Below are 21,688 nucleotides of genomic sequence, written 5' to 3' on the forward strand. Positions count from 1 at the left end.
GTCAAGCATGCATGGTATTCTAGTTTTGCCATATTTATGTATTCTTTACATTTGTGCAGGGGCGAGAACAGCAGAGGACGTTCCACCAATGCCCTTCCGTTACCTGCATCCCAGGATAAGAATGAAAATGCGGGAGCTCTTGTGAAATCAAGTAATGAGAAGATAAAGACAACACCTGCTGGAGAGTATCTTACCGCTGCACTTGCAGATTTTGATCCAGATCAGTTTGAGAGCTTTGCTGCAATATCTGATGGTGCTAATAAGCTTCTGATGCTGGTATGAAATCTTGATAATTCCAAATAAAGCTGTGACAATAGTCAAGATTTACCGTTTTAAGGTGATATCAATTTACATTTTCTCAACCTGCATGGTGCTTTGCTTAAGTGTAATATGATTATTCTGTTGACTTGTGTGAAATTGTATATGATAAATCACATCTTGCACATCAAGTACTGTTTTAAATTGATGGTCAGACGAAATACATGATCCTCTTTGTATTTTCGAATATTTTCTACTAGGACTCTGAGATATTTGTTGTTTTATTCAAGATTTTTAATTTTGTACTATATCGATGTACCGAGCTTTGCTCAGTACGGTATGGTACGGGGTACCGAGCGGTATACCAAGACATACTGAGCGGTACAAATAAAATAAAATAAAATCTTTCGAAAATACCTAAAAATAAAAGAAAATTAAGATAAAAATTTTAAATTAGAAATAAATAAACATTAGTATATGCAATAACATCCCGAAGCCCTCCAAGGTGGAGACACGGCCAAGGCCAAGGTTGTTGCTCTCGATAAAAGAGCCTCAAAACCCTTAGCCTTACTTCTCCTCGTCACCTCGGTTGTGGCCAAGGAGATCCTCGACCCCTACCCCAATTACTTCGCCTTCACCAAGTACCTCACTGACCTGAAGCTCATCAACGTGATCAACAGCTGCCAGACCATCACCGTCCTCGTCATCGACAACACTGCCATCTCCCCCATCTCATCCCTCCCCGTTGACAAGATCAAAACCATCATCTCCCCCATCTCATCCCTCCCCATCGACAAGATCAAGACTGCCATCTTCACCCACATCCTCCTTGACTACTACGACCCCTACATCTTCAACCAAAACCTCAACATGTCTGTCCTCCTCCCTACCCTCGTCGGCGGCTCCATGAACTTCAACGAGCTCCCTAGCGAGCAGATGGTGTTCGGGTGGGCCACGTTCGGTGCTCCCCTCAAATCCAACCTGATCAACGTCATTGAGGCTAGGGCGAACAACTTGTCGGTGCTCTAGATTTGTAGAAGCTCCAGATTTGTCGGTGCTCCAGATTCGTACAACTTGTCAGGGCCCAAAGCTTGATACCGCCCGGTAGCAGGTGGATTGCGTGCCGGTCTACCGGCAGACCGGTACGTATCACCCGTACCGGGCGGTATGGTACGGTTTTGCAAACTCTGGTTTTATTTAACCAATATGACATCTTCTATGCTTATGGAATATCATAGTAGGTGTGCTTTTTATAGAGGATAAAAGTGAAAAGTTTAATACAACTTTGGCAATCCCTATTAGATCTAACTATATATGCTTATTAGTTATTATTATCCTGGCTCTTGCTATTGCAGTGAGTTAATTTTCTATAATGATTTAGACCAGTCGATGATGCTGCAATTGGCACCTTCCAGAGCCATGTTTGTGAGGGTATGACTTCATACTGGAGGAGTTAGTGTCTTGTTGTTGGAAGATCTTAAGTAACCGCAGCAGGTTCATGAGCCTTCATACTTTTTAACATGGTAGCAAGTAGTTATAGTCATGGAATATATGTTGGAAGTAGAGTTTTGCAAAAAACTTTTCAGATGTTTATTTTCATTCTTTGTTGTTTGTAGCAAGGTTTTAGACTCTTGATCGTATCAGTTGGTGCGGATTGGTAATCAACTCAACTGGGTATCAATATCGAAAAATATAGCATGATACATGTATAATACCTTTGAATTTTATTTTAATTTTTTATTCAATGATACAAGGTGCTATAAATTGGCATACCATTCAAAATACAGTTACCATAATGGTCTGGTAAGTTATAGAAATCAATATTGGACAGAGAGTTAAATCCAAGTCCCTATTATGTGTGGTGTCTAGTGTTCAGTTTGTCATGCTCTTTAAACATATAAATTAACTGGTTTTGCACAGGCATTTATTTCATGGGAACTGCATGCTGATAGAATTCTATATTGCAGGTTTTGGCAGCAGTTATCAAGGCAGGTGCTGCACGGGAACATGAAATACTTGCTGAAATCAGAGATGCTGTTTTCTCATTCATCCGCAAAATGGAACCAAAGAGGGTTTTGGATACCATGCTAGTTTCGCGCGTCAGAATTTTATATATAAGATCTTTGCTTGCTAGATCACCAGAGCTGCAAACTATCAAGGTTTCCTATCACCCTGTTCCACCTTAATTGCCAGAAGTTTCTGACTGAATAAGTCATCTTTCTTGTTAATTCAAATGCTTTGACCATGTGTCACTTCTTTTAGCAGGTTTCACCAGTGGAACGATTCCTAGAGAAGGCCAATAGTGGCCAAAGTAGAAGCTCCAGCCGTGGTAGTAGTCCTGGTAGATCTCTAGTTCATTATGATTCAAGTGCAAGGACTGTCTTAGCCGATGAACAAATCCATGGCTTTAAGGTTAATATAAAACAAGAAAAGAAGTCTAAGTTCTCATCCATTGTCTTAAAGCTTCGAGGGATTGATCAGGTATGGATAATAACATGGTGAGGAAACTGTGCTGTTTTTAGTATTTTGCTGATAGCTTATATTGCTTGATCTGCCAAGTATTCTTATGTGTACTTGTAGGAGACATGGAGGCAGCATGTTACTGGAGGAAAGCTCCGAGAAATAACTGAGGAAGCCAAATTTTTTGCAATTGGAAATAAAACTCTTGCTGCACTGTTTGTTCATACACCAGCGGGTGAGCTTCAGCGCCAAATCCGGTCATGGCTTGCAGAGAATTATGATTTCCTGTCTGTTGCTGGTGTTGATGCCATTGGTGGAACAACAGCTGGCCAATTAGAACTTCTTTCAACTGCTATTATGGATGGATGGATGGCTGGTCTTGGTACTGCACGGCCGCCTAGCACTGATGCTTTAGGCCAACTTTTATCTGAGTACACCAAGCGGGTTTATTCATCACAGTTGCAACACCTGAAGGTGCTTATTCTAACTGTAATTATTTCTACATATATTTGAAGTTGGTGTGGCCAATCCTGTTTATGTGTAGTTCGATGTGTCTCAATACTGGAGGTTTTTGTTATAACATCCGTTGAGATATTTTAACATTGCTTGGTGTTGGTTTTATGCTGGTGTATTCTCTCATTCTTTTTTGCCATTGTATGTTTAAGGAACTTCTAGTGGTTGCTGCTTACTGTTGCTTTAACTTTAAAAGGTTAGTCCGAAACTATATGGGACAGACTGGTGGTGAAGAACATAGTTTTGCGTAGGAATTATAGACCTTATGTAAGCCACCTAAGGATTTAGGTTAACATTGCTTGGAATGTTCAACATGATCGATTGATGAAACTTTGATCTGAGACGATCACCTAAATGTCAAAAAACTGTCTAAGAGAATGCATTATTATATTAACTTAGATGAAGGTGCCAGATTACTGTAATTTAAATGGAAATACAGGTAGCTGTGTTAAACTGTTTCCATTCATTGTCAGCTTTGCTATAATATCTGTTCCGAGGCAAGGTGAACCTCCTTGCCAATAATTTTATTTATCTTAGATCTGTCGAATAGTTGATTTCCTTAGAGGTGGTCTACCTGAATAACCGATTGCAGGTTGTCTTTTTTCAATGGTGTGCTTAGTAATCATCCTTATTCTTTCTTTCGTTCTTTTTTCTTTTGTTTTTCCTAGGTTCCCATCCTTTGTTAATATGAGAATTAGTAGTAGGTGTTCTATAACTTGTTAAGCATGTTAATCAGTCAACATTCATTTTCTTGTATATAACTTTAATCTTTGGCTATCTTGTCTTCTAATGATTATAATTGCAAGGCAAACATGCATAAAATATTGTGTCTTGACAAGTCTATTGAAACTCTTGAAGTAGGGAAGTGGAGAGTTTTCAATGATACATAATCATTGAAGAAAGAGATATCGTGAGACTTATTTGCTTGGATGATTTACAGCAATGACAATTCATACAGAACCATAATCTTTAAGTTGGTAATTACTAAAAGGCAGTATATAGCAGAAAAAAGAAAAAAAAGAAACAGATGGGTCATCATCTGGAAACTTTCACGAGTCTTTCTTCAACATTCATGTTCAGATGTTCTTGATTTTTTGAAGATAATACTAACACGTTTGACCGGTTACCATAAGTGATAATATTTTAATTTGATTCCCAATCCAAGTTAAGATGCTTTAATATTTTGGACTTAGATGCTATAAAAGAATTTGATAAAGCATAGAGTACCTCAGCAGAATCATTGTTATTGATTGGGAAGTTTGTATTAAGAGAATTTGGTGTATTGTTCATCTTTTCATGTCTTCATTATATGAGGAGCCAATCTATTTATTCTCCTTTCTAATTGGTACTTCTTTCTTGTGCTTATTTCTTTGACATTAGTCTTTGGTGTATTATCTACTTGTGCTGAATTTATGCTGTTTTATGCATGAATATTACATGTGTGAATTGCAGGTATACATATTTTTTTATGCATGCCTTTATACTTGAATTTGTCCGTGGTCACCACCCATTATCCTTTGATAGCATATTCAAATATTACCAGACAGGTTTAGAATATTGGCATTCTTAGTAAATTTACTGCCAACAAGTAAGGATTTGCATATTTACGTTCAATTGCCTAATTAAAAGTTTTCTTACTATGTTTGTTCATAGGACATAGCAGGTACTTTGGCAACAGAGGAAGCTGAGGACCTAGCCCATGTCAGTAAGTTGCGCTCGGCTTTGGAATCTGTTGATCACAAGAGAAAGAAGGTATTGGATGCACAAACCACCTCGTGTAGGAAGTACTTGCAAAATCTTGGTTTAATTATGAGCTTATCCATTATTACAATGATGTGTTAGTTGATATTGGCTGATGTTGTACTGTAACGATACCTGTATATTGTTCATTCAATCAAAGAGATCTACTTCCATATTATTACTTAACCTGATAATGGCATCAAGGAACAACCATACTCCATGCAAGTATTTGCTACTGGAATTATGATCTCCTAGATCATATAGAAACAACCTTATCATGGCACCAAGCCCTACCCTTTCAATAGTTCAGCTAGTCTTAAGGAAAATTTCATGTACTAGGTTGTGGTTCTTATTTAATTCTTTTAGATATTGGAGCGCTCAATTTTTTGCCAACATAATAGTTTTTTTCATAAGATTCTCTTGGCCTTATTTCCATACTACTCTCCATAAGAATAATGATATCAATTTATCAATGCCATATTGTATCACATGGTGTTATATATGTTCATATTTGCTAACCTGGTGCATATAAATCATATCTACCAAGAAATTTCGGTTGCTCGAAATGTGTTGAACATGTGAAAGATGCTGACTGACATAGAGGTGTGCTGATCAACACCTCAAAATTATATCATGCCATAACACCATCAACTGCTTGAATTTGTACAATTTGAAGGATCTTGGTTACTGTATTTCAGCAAAATCTGTTTTGCTTCTGATGTTACTGGCCTTGTTTTTATTTACTCTATTAGCATGCCATTTTTGATGACATCGTAGTGAGACGTATTTCTGTCATGTCTCTTATAAAATCAAATTTTGGAAACCAGGTTTGGCCATTCGAAATAGGAGATCATTTTGATTTACCAAATAGGATTTTGGTGAAAGATTCTGAAAAAAATCTAAATAAACTTAAAAGAAGACCTGAATTTCTTTTATTTTTTTGTTTGTTTCATCAAAGCCCTGGACTAGTCTGTCTTAAATTTTTGGCTGTTTCAGATTTCTTTGGTCAATTCTGATTTGGGACTTCCGAACCATGTGTACTAAGAGATCAACCATCCTATGTTAGGCACACTGCTCCTTTTTATTTTATGTGGCAATGTTGGTTCTTTCTTTTAAAGGCCCCAGTGCACTTTTTGGGTCTCTCGCAAGAGCGTCTCCATAGATCTCCATTGCCAAACTGGCCAGTCATCCACTTCACCTTGGGTACTTGTCCGTCTTGTCCTCCTTCCTCTTCCTCCTTTTTCTTCCTCTTCTTTTTCTGTCTTTCCTCCCCCAGCAGCAGAATGGTATCACTTTTTATGCCATATTAAAACTATAGAACAGAGAATCTACTGTTCTAATTTCTTTCCTTCTGTTTTGTGCTTCTTTCTCCTAATCAATATTAATGTGGTTAGTCTGTGTCAGAGATGGAGGTGTAAGAGATATCTAACTCAGATGACATAGGGTAGTTCAGCTTGAATTTATTTGTGTTCTTTCTTTTGTGGATATTCCAACACATTATGCATCAGAAGGAATTTCATCCTAGTCCATTCTAGTTCCTCTAGGTGGACATGTATTCTTGAAGCTGCCTGGTGTAGTTAGATAATTGGCTATTTAGGACAGAATTAATTACAGAGATGTTTTGTTTACCTGTATCCATTTTGCAAAAAATCAAGTTATCATTGAAAGGATGGGATTTTGGTGGTTTTTGCATCTCAGAACTTAGTTAATGTGGACGTAGATTGCCCATGAAAAGAAAGTCAAAACTCATAGATACATATTCCCATAACTAATATGCTACTGTTACATGACAACACACATCAAGTAATTTCTCGTTTTAGGTGGCAGACACATTAGTTTAATTTTCAAACCAAGGCATTCTCCAGGTACATGTCATCAATTTCGATAATCAAAATTTCCTTATTTTGAGTATGCTATATATATGGCGTCAAACTTCTTTTATGATAACTAAACATGTGATCTCATTTTTTAATGAATACCACATGGAAATAAAAAAGATTTTGCTCAACGTCGAACTCTTAGTTCTGCTGCTTCTCTTTAACAGATATTGCAGCAAATGCGAAGTGATACCGCATTACTGACAAAAGAGGAAGGAGGTTCACCCATCCGGAATCCTTCTACAGCTGCTGAAGATGCAAGACTGGCATCTTTAATATCTTTGGATGCCATCTTAAAACAAGTCAAGGTGTCTTTGCTATTATCTTTCTCTCATGTTTATTTTAGTTACTTCCTTTATGAACAGTCTAGGTTTGTGATGCAGAAATATATCATGGTTATTTGTCTTGCAGGAAATTTTGAGACAAACCTCCGTAAGTTCTGTTACCAAATCAAGGAAGAAATCAATGCTAGCATCTCTGGATGAACTCTTAGAGCAGATGCCGTCACTCCTTGATATTGATCATCCATGTGCCAAGAAGCAAATTACAGAGGCTCGTAAGGTTGTAGAGGTAAGTTCAGCACAAACTTTCAGATATATTTACGCATGTTTCATTTTCACGATCTTATTTTGTGTTTATATTTCCTGTTAATGTGCATCAAATACACAAGTTAGTCCTTGATCTTCGTAGAGCACACATAATTCCTTAAGACTGTCTTATTGGTTGTGCATTGTGTCAGCGTGAAGGAGGAAATAGCCTATTTTGCTGATTAAGTTTGATTTTTTTGTTATTATCTTTATATGTGATTAAGAAGTCTCTGAAAATTAGGTGCACAGGAGGTTCACTTAGTCAGTAAATTGTCTACACTTTTTGTGCTGATAATATCAGATTTCTGCAAAGTTGGTTTTGGCATGATTGTGAAATAAATGTGTACCATAATGTGAATTGCCAATAGCTCAAATGACAAAGATGAAAAATTCAGTGACTGATGTTGCTAATGATAGCATGATTCTTGCAGTTGATACCAGAAGGAGACAGCTACGATGATGAATCGCGAGCGCTACAGCCATATGCAGATTCAACCTCCCCCACAGAGATTGTTTCACAATGGAATGTATTGCAGTTCAATACAGGTTCTACAGCCTCTTTCATCGTAAAATGTGGTGCAAACTCTAGCTCGGAGTTGGTCATCAAAGCAGATGCTCGTGTAGAGGAGCCCAAGGGAGGTGAGATCATCAGAGTTGTTCCAAGGCCCTCAGTTCTATCTGAGATGAGCTTTGAGGATATCAAGAAAGTGTTTGATCAATTGCCCGAAGCTATTAGCTTGCTAGCGCTTGCGCGGACAGCTGATGGCACGAGAGCCAGATATTCTAGATTGTACAGGACTTTGGCCAGTAAAGTCCCGTCCCTGAAAGATTTAGTTGCTGAGCTGGATAAGGGAGGAATATTGAAAGATGTGAGAACATGAATACAGCAGTATCCGTTTATTCGAACTGGTGGTGCCTTTACATAAAACTTTTTATCCAGTCAAAAGTACCCCTTTGGTGGAGGCACCTGATATTGCTAATGTTTACCTTTGTGGACTACAAGACTATAATCGGAAAGAGAGAAAACACCGGCTGATGAAGTAGCTTCGCAGAGACACTACATTAGCAATTCCTGATTAACCAAAAGGACATTGTGGTGTCGCACATGAGATCATGTTGTACATCTTCATTTTTCCTATTCATTGTTGCCCGGAAGACATGAAAGGAGCATGGAGAATGTGAAAACATCTGTATTCATCGGTATGTAATGTACATGTATTTAGCATTTTTCTTTTCGTGTTCTTGTGTTGTGTTACGTAGGAATGCTTTTTCTGCCCTTTACCATCCTCCATGCTTTTTGTTTCTCACTTGGACACGAATACTAAAATCAAGTGTTTGCCTTTGTTCTATGGCTTGGAGCCCATATATATGATGTTGGTGTTGAATGTTTCTATGTATTGTGTTTACATTACATTGTCACATAACAAAACTGTTGGAAGACTTATTATTATTCCTTGAGATCAGCTCGTCCGATGAGAACCTTTGCATGTTAACTCTTCTGGGCGACCATCTTTCCCACCAGCATATGGAAAACAAGTCGAAGTTAGATTAATCGTGACATACATCTAAATCGCTCATAATAGATTCATCTTAGAAGGATCTTTTGAGAAAAATTATCATTTTAATACTTCGATCCAACCTTCACAATCGTTGGAGCATCTGATCGACCTTTGATCCTCCACGTTACCATCAGTGATCCAATGAATGGGATAGACGTAGATTTTGTGAAGGCCATAACTTCGTTTTCCTAAAGTAGGAGTACTCTTTTCCATCAACTCACCCATTCTTTCGTCCTTGGTTGGCTAAAGCATCTCCTTGCATCGATCAAAGCACCTCAAGTGCTCGATGTAAGTCGTCACGATTAATGCATGCTAATCGGATGAAGCAGCCAGAGTGCCCGACTTGGCTATTGCACTCGAAAGAAATGCATCTCCTCGAGTTCGATCCGATCAATCATTGTATTCGATGTAGTTGATGCGATCGTCACAACAAATGCATCTTTCTGTGTACATACGATCCATCCGTCCAGGATGTATGTATGCATCAAGGTGGTCGATTTATCATAATTGGACAAAATATCTCCATATATATATATATATATATAATGCGTTCTTCTAAAACATAAATAATAAAACACTTGATGCATCATAATTTGACAAGCAAGATATCTCCTACCTGCAATGCGTCCACTTAGGACATGCATCAAAATGCTCAATGGAACCTAATCGAACAAAACATTTCTAGATATGACATGTCCGCATATAATATAAGTGTCAAAGCATCCGATATGCCTTAACAAGATAAGACACATTTACACGAATGCTATGCATTTGCTCGAGGCATAAGCATCAAAATGTACTCCGGCTAGACAAACATCTCGATACATCGTAGCTAAACAAAATATCCAAAGTGCCCAATGCACCCTAACGAGACTAACCATATCGATGCTTTCGCGTGGGCTGAAGGAATATGTCTCATTAAGCAGCATCATAATAATGGACAAATTACTGCACCATATGATTGATGATAATAACACTGTCTCAAAAGCTCTAAAGTTGAAATGCAATGATTCCTCCAAACCCCAAGGATATCAATTCAAGATTGTTAATCCCAGAAAAGACAAGATGTATGCAGCAAATGTTACAACTCCCAATGGTAAGTATATGTCAGCCATGCCTCTGGCACAATCTTCCAGGCCACAGAAATACTCCAGGCAATAACTCCAACCATGGAGAGAGAGAGAGAGAGAGAGAGAGAGAGGATGTTCTTTCACTTCAAAGCCTTTACTTGCCTTCAGAGAGGATGCTTTCAGATGGCCAAAGGACAGCTTTTCCTGCCTCTTGTGAGGAAATGAGGTTTTGGTTTTGTCTTGCTCTTTGCACCCTCATCGATACCGTTGCTGTTGTTTTAGAGGGCTCTCACACAGTTTCAGGGCCCGTTCAAACCATAAAGTACACCACAACCTGCTTCGAGCTCTGCTAAAGACACATGAGAGATATGTACTGTGGACACAGACTGCTGCAGACCAGAGAAAGAGAGGTACTGATGGAGATCATGGAGAGAGAGAGTGAGAGCGAACAAGTGATAGCCCGCGTGGGTAACTGCCTGCTGTACTTCACCGCCTCCTCTCTGAAGAAGAAACCCCAGCCATTCATCTTGCTCTCCTCATGAGCAGTGCTTCCCATTCGCCTCGAGATCCAAAAGGAGATCGCTACATGAATAACCCCACACGGTGTTGGAGATCGATTCCAACCATGCAAGCGTGAGAGCAACCGATGATCTGAGCTGTGTCTATCCATGAACATGAGATTTAAACTGGGGGTAAATGAAGAGAACTAACAAAGTGAAATTGATAGAAACAAGATCAAGAACTAGAGTTCAATTTCCTTTGTAACACTGTGATGCAACCATGGCAATCCGAACAAGCCAAAAATTCTGAAAGAAGCACAACACTCCTTCAATTCCCAGCGCGATGATAGAAAAACGTAGATCACCAGACAATACTAGAGAAAAGAGAGAGAGAGAGAGAGAGAGAGAGACTAAGCAAAGAGCGAGGATTAAGGTCGAATTAGAAAGGTGGTGGAGGCGGAGGGTGAGCGGAGGGCGGCCAAATGACGTCTGACATGAGGTGGTCACCGTAGATGGACATGCCGCAGGACTCTGCTGCTGTCCCGTCGTGGAACCGCTGTTGCTGTTGCTGATGCTGGTGATGGACGTGCGGCTCGTGCTCCTCTGCCTCACCACCCTGGCCGGCCCCGGAGATCGAGACGGATATCGACACGTTGTCCTCGACTGGCAACCGATGGAAGGTCGGGTTCGAGAACGCCGCCGACACGACCACCACAGTCCCCGCCGCAATCAGCGGTCCCGCCACCGTCCCGCCCACGACCTGCCCCTGCGGCCCGGCAAGGGAGATGGATATCTCGCCACCGATCCTGGGGGAGACCGCCGCCATGGCCGGCGGGAGGAACGTGGCGGAGATGGACAGGATCTCGAACCGCCCGCGGAAACCGATGGTCGCGGCCTGGGGTGGCGGCGGCGCCCCGCCGAAGTGCGGCTGGCGGAGGGCGACGTTCGCAACGGGGCCGGTGCCGGCGAGGACGCATATCCCAAGGTTGCGGCGCCGTGCGAAGTGGGCGAGCGACTGAGCCACGTCGTGCCCCGCGGGGATCTCGAGCACGTGCGGCCGCATGGCCGCCGGCGCCTCTGCTTCGCGCGTGATCACCACGGGCGTCTTCGGCTTGTTCTTGGACCCCAGCGGGCGTCCCCTCCGCCGCTTCGCCACCTCGATCGTGGCGCCATCTCCACCTCCTCCGTCGCCGCCGCTGTTGACCACCACCAGACCTCTCTCCGCGGTCTGTTCGACGACGTCGGCTTTGGCCTTCTTGACCTCTGCGCTGCTCCTGGAGCTGTCCACTTCGTCCGACAGGCATTCTCTCTTATGCAGCAGCAGCAGCTGTTGGTGTTGTCGAAGGCAATGGTTCTGAAAGCGTGGGATGACATCCTTCCTCTCGTCGTCCTGCTTGCCCTTCATGTTGTACTCCAAGAAGCTATCCAAGATCACACAGATCGAGTTAAACACCAGTAACAAGGCCGGAGATAGGAAGAGGCAGAGGTGGATGGGATGTTGGCTTCCGACCGCGGTGGTAGGGGAGATACGGAAGCAAGCAAGGGGACATGTATGGGAGGATGAATGGGGTTGTGTTCACCTGTTTCCATCTTTATCCTGGCTGGCCAAGTGGTGTGAAGTTGATGGCTGCACCCACTGGATACGGCAGCCAGAATCCAACGCCAAATCTTGTGTAATTCAATCGTATAAGCTAATCTTTTCGTCTTATTGCCACTCCATCCGCCCACCTCCTTTGAAAGTCCAAAGAAAATTGCGGCTTCTCTCTCTCTCTCTCTCTCTCTTCCAGCTTTGACAGGCCACCATAGAGGGAGGAACAGGAAGTCCACGAAGGGACGCACGACTGTCGCAACACCTCGAGACGAATGAGTACGAGTACCGGAAGGAGATTCATGCTTCATGCTCGATCCTGATTCAAGTCAGAAACGATGGAAATGGAAGTCTGACCCGACCTCGTGCATGGCCACCGGATGGTGAGGCGGAGTTCGACATCGACGTGAACGTCACGACGAAGACAGCGAAGGGATGAGAACATGAGGCGATGGTACGACCAAAGATGTCGGCCATGGGTCAAAATGGGAGAAACATAATGATAAGAAGCGACTCATTTGTGTGTGTGGGTGTGTGCGGACGAGGTTTTGGTGGTTTATTGTTCTTCGCCTAAGTAGTTCACACTACTTTGCATGTCCACGTTGCCTTTCTTTATTGTTGGGGTTTCCTTATCTCGTATTGTCGTGAGTTTATTTGAGTTAAGCCGATCCAATGAAGTGTCTTTTAAAAATTCAATGGAAAATATTTATGTGTGAGATGAAAAAAATATACAGAGAGAATAGTTTTAAACTATTAGGAATAAGATAGATCATTAAACATTAAGGACATACAAATGAAATCAAAGTCAAACATTAATGATATCCAATCTGACGTATATTAAATTAATTATGATCTATTTGGTGTCGAAACGGAGATGAGTCATACTCATTTGAATCCAAGATACAAGATTATCCATCTCAAATTATTAATTATTTTTTTAATATTTTTAAATTAATTTATTGAGTCAGAGCTATTTATTCCGGATCAAAGTTGATAGTCGTATGCTCATTAGACTTTTGTTATATCGATTGAAATATTTCCATTTTCAATATGACTAAATCGACATATTACATAAGATGTTACATCATAATTAAGCAAAATCAGTATAAGGGTAAAATCCTCAAAACCTAATGAGACTATCACTTAGATCTTATATCCATCCACTGAATTCTTATTTTTAAAAATAAAAAATAATAATAATTTGATATAATTTTAGATGAAAAAGTTAAAATCACGAGAAAAATAAAGTTGATGTGTATCAAATTGGATGGTTAAGACCCTTTGTGCCACAAATTAGGGTTTTAATTAATGTGATCTTGTTTGCTCCCTAATTAGAAAGCTATTAAGTATCCTCTAATCTATTAGCTTAATATCTTATTCAGATTAAGGCCACAAAGTCATGATAATTGTCTCCTCTAATTGTACATTATTTGGGATATCCATACAAATTATACAGTACACATGTGGAGATAGATAAAAGGAGTCTCTGATTAAGAAGTTCTAAATACATTTTATGATCTAAAAGATCGATACATCTTGAAATTGATTAGCGGTTTTATAATTGATCATTGCATAGTTAATTCCAATATAAGGGGAGGTCAAAGAAAATTAATGGTGAGATATTTTGGAAATGATAATGAATAAAATATTTCACTTTATCCATGTTTGAGATATTTTTGGGTACTTATATTTTTTAATTTATACTTAATTCAAACCCGATTAATCCAATTCAAAAGAATTACATAATTATAGGTATTGAAAAAGAAGAAGAAAAAAAAAAGAGTGTCTAAATGTCTACAAATGATAGTAGATAGAGCACATAGCAATCTCACCACATCCACTTCTAATCCAACTATTATTTAAGTATTTGATGACACAATATATTTTTTTCGTGACATATCAAAATCTTTACCCTCTAAGTTAACAAATATATATATATATATTACTCGATTTATATTAGTTCATAAACAATAAATTGAGATGTCGTCATAATTAAAAGTCACCCTCAATTAATAATTTGAGTTACTTGATCGATGACTTCAAATTGTTTTGATCTTTTCGAGGATAACATATTTTTCTAAAGGATAAATAGTAAATATGAGATGTGATCTAATAAGCTTTCTATCAAAACTTTATGGGATGATGTTGTGGACTCTTTAACTTGAGGCAAATGAAAAAGAATTATCGGATGAAGATTTTAATCTTTGATTTAAGGTAAATGAGTTGGGTATATTATTATCAAACTAGTATTTTACTAAAGGATATTGTTGATTTTTTTGTAAAAATATTTTATTTTCTATTAATAATGATGTACATATAAATAATTGTATATTTTATGACCATTTGGAAGCCTATTTACTCTCAGTAGTTCCAAGTTATCTTATGTATTATTATCATTTATGGATGAGTCCAATAAATTAAATTAACTAAATTGCACCTATCATGAATTTTCAATTGCAAATTTGCTTGGAAGATGGCTTACCCAAATTATTTATAGAGAGATAAAAAAAAAAAAAAGGAAGAGAAACATCACCCTACTCAAGTTGTTATTTCCTTCTTAAAATGGTCAAAAATCATATATATCATATCCTAATTTTTTTTAAACAAATCTCCCAATTTTATTTTGAATTTCCAAATTAATTTTTCATACAATTTAATATAATATTCCAATATTTCCAGTGAAGGAAATACTTTTTCAAACAAACATCAAAAATTGTTTTTCTTTGTAATAATTAAAAGATGAGCATTGAGAATGGAAAAAGTGGTCAAAATTGTAATAATAAGGACCACTTGGGGATAACCATAGAATTGGGGAGAGAGAGAGAGAGAGTCTGTGTGCATGCATCCCAAGAAAGGGTGGAAGACCAAAGACCATTCCCTTATTGGTCAACCCTTTACTATGTATGCTTCTTGCCATGACTACCCTCATCTTTTTGTTATTTTCTTTCACTCTCACTCCCCTCTCTTTTTATAAAATTCATTTGTATTTATAAGAATATCAAATTTATATTCTTATAATCTAGTACATCTCTGGGCATAAAAGAATATACATGAACATGAAATTAATTTTAAGGTCATTTAATCATAGTCCTCACATGTCCCTCTACCAAGTCACAATGCTATAATTTTAAGGTCATCATAAATGTAGCTTTAGATGCAAAAGATGCAAAGGCCATCATATAATATAAGATCAACTAATTAATCAAATAAAGATAGGCTTTCATAAATTTACATGGTTAGTTGTTTTACAATGGTTAATAATAATACCACTGTCAAGATGGGTGTCATTGTAATTTCACCACAAGTTTAATTTTAATTTTATTCTTTAGTATGGATGGATATGAAAAAGCCAAAAACTATTTCTCCTAAATCATATATTGTACAACAACAACATGCATATTTCTAATTATAACTTAGTTATTCTTTAACAATCATCATGATCCCTCTTTGCACCCTCCCATGAACCCCTTTTGTGTATTCCTCTTTCCAAGTTGTTTATTGCTCTCCCTGCCATTTTGCCTCCCATCCACCAAAGAGACTCATGCCCTCTCCTCCACCAAATGCCCTACATAACACCTCCTTTCCTGTGTGTCTATGCAACAGTTGCCCCCTCCTCTTCCTTTGAAGACTGATATCACTGAACTCATTTCCTCCCTGAAAAGGAGCCACCTTTGGAGGACAAGAGGGGAGGAAGAGGAACAAGGGCTCCATTCCCACTACAAAAATCCCATCTTTTCTCTTTTTGAATCTGTGTCTCTATTCTGACTCCATGAAAAAGAGCCACCTTTGAAGAAGAAGAGAGGGAGAAGAGGATCTAGGGCTCTATATCCATTATAAATATCTCATCTTGTCTCTGTTTGAATCTGTCTCTATCCTGAACTCCTTCGAAAAGAATCACATTCGAAGGAGAAGCAAGGGAGGAAGAGGAACAAGGGCTCTGTTTCCACCGGAAAGATCCCACCTTTGAATCCGTGTCTATATTCTGAATTTCACAGAAAAAAAAAAACTACCTTTGAAGGAGAAGAGGGGAGGAAGAGGAACAATATCTCTATTTCCAGTAGAAATAGCCTGTTTCTCTATTCTGTACTCATTTTTTACTTATAAAAGAGCCATCTTTGACGAGACGAGGGGAGGAAGCGGAGCAAAGGCTCTTTTTCAAAGTTATCATCTATCCTTTCTTTCAGTTTAAGTCTCTGTTGCAACCGATGGATCCAAGTTATGACTCCGCTTCGTCTATCCTCGTCTGCGCTGAGGACAACAGTAGCATCATGGGCTTTGGTGGTGATGAGGAGGGTGGGCATGGGTTTGACCGGGTTCCTGAAGCAAAAAGTTTGGATTTTTATGGGGATCTCCTCGTGGATTTTCCTCTTCTGTCGGATGAGTGCATAGGTTCGTTAGTTGAGAAAGAAACCGAGCATATGCCGAGGGACGACTATGCCGAGAGGCTGCGCTCTGGGGCATTATATTTGTCCATTAGGAGAGACGCCATTGATTGGATTTGGAAGGTGACTGCTGTTTTTTCTCCTTTTCCCCCTTAATTTTCTTTAATTCTTTCCATTTTTCCTCAGGATTTTTTGTCGACTTTACTGGTTTTGCTGAATGGTGTTCTTGTTTTGGTTCTAACTTTCATGGTTTTGTGTTGATATGGTTAGGGTTCATGAGCCTATCAATCAGCTGAGTCTTTCTTTCGATGATCCATTTCACCTTTTCTATTTCCCTTTTTTTCCATTTTGCTAATGGATAAAAAAGTTCTGTAATTTCCTTTCATGCCATTATTCTTTTCCTCTGTAATGTGAGTCATTTTGTTAACCTTTTCTGCTTCATTTAATACTTCAAACTTAAAAGTATATGTTCCAATAAAATAGAATTTTTGCAGTCATTCATTAATGTAGATGGTTTTATTTTTACATTGCTGGTACAATATATATATATATATATATATATATATATATATATATATATATATATATATATATATATATATATTTTGTTGCCATTAGCAATCCCTGGAATGTGGTTTGGTTAATCTGATCCTTGTTTATCTGTACCTGATTTTATGTTTTTGTTCTCTTTTGCAAAAAAAAATATTCAATTGTTCCAATTGGAGATCTGTTTTTGATTTCCCATCTACTTGTCACTTGGTTATGTTGATGGATATTATGCTGCTTTATATTGCAAACATTTAGCAGATCTTGCCGCAGAATATGGTCCACAGCTCCTTTGTGACTAATGACTCTTATGTTACAATGATCAGGTTCATGCCCATTACAATTTTGGACCAGTGAGTGCATGCTTAGCTGTAAATTACTTGGATCAGTTCCTCTCTGCCTATGAGCTTCCTGTAAGAATTCTCACATTGTCTGGAATCTGATCTTTAAATATACATCCTGTGCATTCTGGTTTATAGTTCTAACTGCAAACTCAATCTTCTTTTGTTGGATAATCATGATCTTATTTCTTGTTTCCATGTTCTAATTATGTTTGTAGCAAGGCAAAGCTTGGATGACACAACTGTTATCGGTGGCCTGCTTATCTTTGGCTGCCAAGATGGAGGAAACTGAAGTTCCTCTATCTCTGGATTTACAAGTGAGCAAGAATTCATAATAGAATTTGATGGTCTGTTATTTGGATATGTATTTGTCACAACAATTCCATCAATTGCTTTCGATAGGTCGGTGATGCAAAATATGTATTCGAAGCCAGGACTATCCAGAGAATGGAGCTGCTGGTTCTTGCCACCCTCAAATGGAGAATGCAAGCAGTGACTCCATTCTCTTTCATAGATTTCTTCCTTCATAAGTTCAATGGTGGTAATGCCCCAAGCAACTTACTGGTGTCTCGTTCCGTGGAAGTCATTTTAATCACAACGCGAGGTAGACCATCTTGCTGTTCAAATAAGTTAAAAATTCATTTTCTGGCTTCGTTATTGCTCCGAATTGAGTGGCTTGAATCGTGTGATTAAGAGTGAGACAATGTAATGCAGGGACTGGTCCTTTAGCATTCAGACCTTCTGAAATTGCTGCAGCTATTGCTCTGTCTGTTTTGAAGGAAACACAAACTATCGAACTCGAGAAGGCTTTATCATGCTGTAGCCATGTCGTGAAGGTGCATATGACTCCAGATCACTCTCATTTGTAATAACAAAACATGTATTCCTTTGGCATACATTTTCTTTTCATGCTTAAAGTTCTTGCTTGGTTGTTGGTTTCAACAGGACGGAGTCTTGAGGTGTTATGAGATGATCCAAGATTTAATGGCAGCGAGAAAAGAGCCACTTGAAATTGCAAGTCCATCAGTTTCCTCTCTACCTCAAAGCCCAGTTGGGGTGTTGGATGCTGCTTGCCTGAGCTACAAGATTGATGGTACAGTTTCTGGGTCTCATGCAACATGTGATTATGATTCTCCGGCTAGTAAGAGGAGGAAAATAAACAGATCATCAATTTCATAAAAGCAGTTTGGCACATTGAAACAAGTAGTTTGGTTTAGTTAGTAGAAATCTTTTGTGATCAAAATTCTGGTGAAAAAAAAAAAGAATGACTGATTCAGAAAAGGAGGATCAATTAAAACTGGGCATCAGTTGCTCATATCTTGCAAATGAATTGGCATGAAGTAGGGAGGAAATCCAAGGAGATGAGGACTGAATCACTGAGAAGTGTGTTGTGATCATGACCGAGGCAACTGGATGCGACATTATGTTTCTCATTCTTGTTCTTATTTTTATTGGTCAAAAAATGACCATAAAACCAAAAGAAAAAGGAAGAATACAACATTGAAAAAAAGAAAGAGAAGTAGCTCGTTTGAAAAAGGTATCAATTATTGACATTGTTTGCATGATCACTTCTGCTTGTACATTTTGTGTCTGCCATCCTATTGTTTGACTGCTTTGTCAGCCCAGACTCGGGACTTTGCTTCCTTTTCCATGATACAAAGGAGGAGCCAAGTTGGTAGAGGCTTGGGAAGAGAACATATAAAACATTCATGAGCTGGTGATTCTACTATTTCTTATTGAACTTTTGTGGTTCTCTTTGAAGTTTCAATTTCTAGTCTTAAACTAGTAAGATTTAGTGTGCAAGATTAGATTAGATCAGATGAATCCTAAGATCTAAACCACTACAGTCAATGTCAAATTGCATCTAGAATCTAAGCTAGCATGGGCTGTTGACCACAGAATCATTTCACAGATTGGGCATCACATGCACACTTAATTAAGATGGTTATAGTACTTAAGAATACTCTTATTGAATGCATTGCCTTAGTGTGGTGTACTAACTATCAAGAGAAGTGGCTTCTACAGTTTGTTTCACATGCAAGGAACTATGATGCCTTAAAGGTCACTGAGGGACTAATTAAGTTTTAGATTGGGATCACCTCAACATTCCTATTTACTGTTGTTGTTGTTCATATTCAAGGCAATTATTTTGGGATTTTAGGTATGTTCAATCCTTCATTTGTTTCTCATAATAATTAATGTTCTATTCTTCCAAAACAATATTTGATTGATATTTTAGGTATGTTCAATCCTTCTTCATCATAAACAATATTTGATTGATATTTTATTCTATTCTTCCAATATAAATTGTTAGACTTTCTTGTAATGTGGACTTAATTTGTTCTCATCATTAGTGGTTGGTGTTCAATAATTAAATTAAACTTTATAAGATGATGGTTTGAAATTCTACCTATTAGGTTTAAAATATTAATATCAAATTTATAATAATAAAATTATGTAGCTATTGTTAACTGACTCAATTAGGATATTATTATATTAAAATAATAATAATAATATCATCATTGCCCAAGAGTGCAAATCACATGGTAAACACACACTCTCATTTTGATAGAAATTGATCCTATTCCTCCTTAACCAGAGAAATGTGTCAGTAGGAGGAGAAGGAGGATTCATGGTTGGTAGAAACACTTCCTCTCCCAAGGAGTGACTTTAAGCACCCTATGTTGTTAGCTCAATACCCTCTTCACTCCTTAGCAAATCAATGGACTACAAATAAATTTGCCAACAAACATTGCTAAAAATATTTATAGATTCTTGAAGGATAAACAACTTAACCATGGAAGGGATTGGAAAGATTGAAAGACCCTCTGAAAGCTGAAAATTCTTTCTAAAATTAAGAATTTTAATTTTGTCAATTAAACACATCTTTTTTAATTATAATTTTGTCACATCCTATTGGGATCTACTCCGATGGGGAAAATATGTTTCTTCTTCTATTCTTTCTCTTATAGCCACCATATGAGAGAATAGAAATGAAATCAAGTTAAGCAACCAATCTCTCAAGAACAATGATGACTTACAATCCCCAGCTGCGTGAGGACATTCATTCCTAGTCAAATTGCCTCCTCTGTAGTGTTTTGTGATGGATGGATATTTCTCTCATTCCATGCTTAAAGAAGGTAGTTAGTGGATGCAGCGCCGTGAACCAGTACGGAAACACCATCTTTGAGAGCTCCAACATTCACCGAACAACAAAGTACACTTCAATTCGCCCAAGTGGTAAAGAAGGTCTGCTGAAAGCCGATGAATTCAATTTGTCCGATGTTATCGTCGAGTCAGATCCTCCAGAGGCCATTCTAATCTGTAGTAAGATCAGATCTGTTTCATGGAGTTTGCGAAATATATGTGTTGCTATCATCTTTCATCTGGCCAATAGGGTCAACGTTTTGAGTTTTAGCATGTAAACAGGAACTCGAACATTGCTGCTCACAACCGTGCAAGTTTTTCTTTTTTTCTCTCTACAAATTTCAGAGGAGAGTGCTATATATAAATATATATGTTGTTTACACGGATGCTTAGCCTCTACTTCCAACATAAAGATAGCAATTTAAGACATCAATTATTTATTTTTTCCATTAACATCATCCATCGTTCTGTCACTAATTAGATTAGATTCATCACTAAAATAAATTTTTTACTAATTGGATTAAGTTCATTCTAATTTGATATCCCCGATCAATCCTTTCATCTCACTCAATTACTCAGAAGAAAATGAAGCTAGAGAACCAAATGTCCTTGGCATCATAAATTTTAAAAAGACAGGAAAATTTTTTTTCATCCATCTCTATATAATTTATGACTCGATGATGATGATGATGTTCTTATCGAGCTTTAAACATAATCCACTCAATATATCGTGCCCCACTCGTTCATAGTCTATTCTACTCTATCTTTTACCATGATAAATCTGAATTAATGATCTAAAACACTTAAATTCTGAGTTAATGATAGTTTGATCCACTTTAGTCCTATAGACTAATTTAATATAGAACTAAAATTGAAGTATCATAATCTCGCTCACATATCACTTGTCCATCAATAAATATACTAACTACTGAGATGTCCCAATAAAGATGTGTTCTTTGCCAAAACTTAGAAATAGCCCAAAATCATTGTAATATGATGCACGTGAGGTTCAATCAATATCATGATGCTATGATGCATATCTAATTTCATTTAAGAAAAAATACTCTCTTTTTTTTTTTTTTTAAATTTGGACCTATGATCCATTCGTAATGTATATCTA

The 21,688-nt window shown here is 38.1% G+C and overlaps 3 protein-coding genes across 4 annotated transcripts in view; 2 read left to right on the forward strand and 1 right to left on the reverse strand.

Moving 5' to 3' along the window:
• Positions 1–8,784, forward strand: part of LOC135619763 (kinesin-like protein KIN-14L) — a 30,117-nt gene extending 21,333 nt beyond the window's left edge. For both annotated transcript variants that reach the window (XM_065122067.1, XM_065122068.1), the window contains 8 exons: positions 60–276; positions 2,226–2,417; positions 2,524–2,739; positions 2,839–3,192; positions 4,885–4,983; positions 7,016–7,156; positions 7,260–7,418; positions 7,867–8,784. In XM_065122067.1, the coding sequence (XP_064978139.1) occupies positions 60–276; positions 2,226–2,417; positions 2,524–2,739; positions 2,839–3,192; positions 4,885–4,983; positions 7,016–7,156; positions 7,260–7,418; positions 7,867–8,316 (1,828 nt within the window). In that variant the 3' untranslated portion in view covers positions 8,317–8,784. The remainder of the gene's footprint in view (positions 1–59; positions 277–2,225; positions 2,418–2,523; positions 2,740–2,838; positions 3,193–4,884; positions 4,984–7,015; positions 7,157–7,259; positions 7,419–7,866) is intronic.
• A 1,977-nt stretch (positions 8,785–10,761) lies between these two features.
• LOC135619766 (AT-hook motif nuclear-localized protein 17-like) lies at positions 10,762–12,122 on the reverse strand. Its single transcript, XM_065122070.1, has one exon. The coding sequence runs from the start codon at positions 11,967–11,969 to the stop codon at positions 11,004–11,006; it is 966 nt and encodes a 321-aa protein (XP_064978142.1). The 5' UTR covers positions 11,970–12,122; the 3' UTR covers positions 10,762–11,003.
• Positions 12,123–15,632: 3,510 nt separating this feature from the next.
• Positions 15,633–18,957, forward strand: LOC135619765 (cyclin-D4-1-like). Its single transcript, XM_065122069.1, has 6 exons — positions 15,633–16,657; positions 17,407–17,493; positions 17,640–17,738; positions 17,824–18,025; positions 18,136–18,257; positions 18,367–18,957. Exons 1-6 carry the CDS (start codon positions 16,358–16,360, stop codon positions 18,598–18,600), a joined length of 1,044 nt encoding a protein of 347 aa, XP_064978141.1. The 5' UTR covers positions 15,633–16,357; the 3' UTR covers positions 18,601–18,957.
• The last annotated feature ends 2,731 nt before the right edge of the window (positions 18,958–21,688 follow it).

Source organism: Musa acuminata, chromosome BXJ2-8 (genome assembly GCF_036884655.1).
Source record: "Musa acuminata AAA Group cultivar baxijiao chromosome BXJ2-8, Cavendish_Baxijiao_AAA, whole genome shotgun sequence".
Taxonomy (NCBI): domain Eukaryota; kingdom Viridiplantae; phylum Streptophyta; class Magnoliopsida; order Zingiberales; family Musaceae; genus Musa; species Musa acuminata.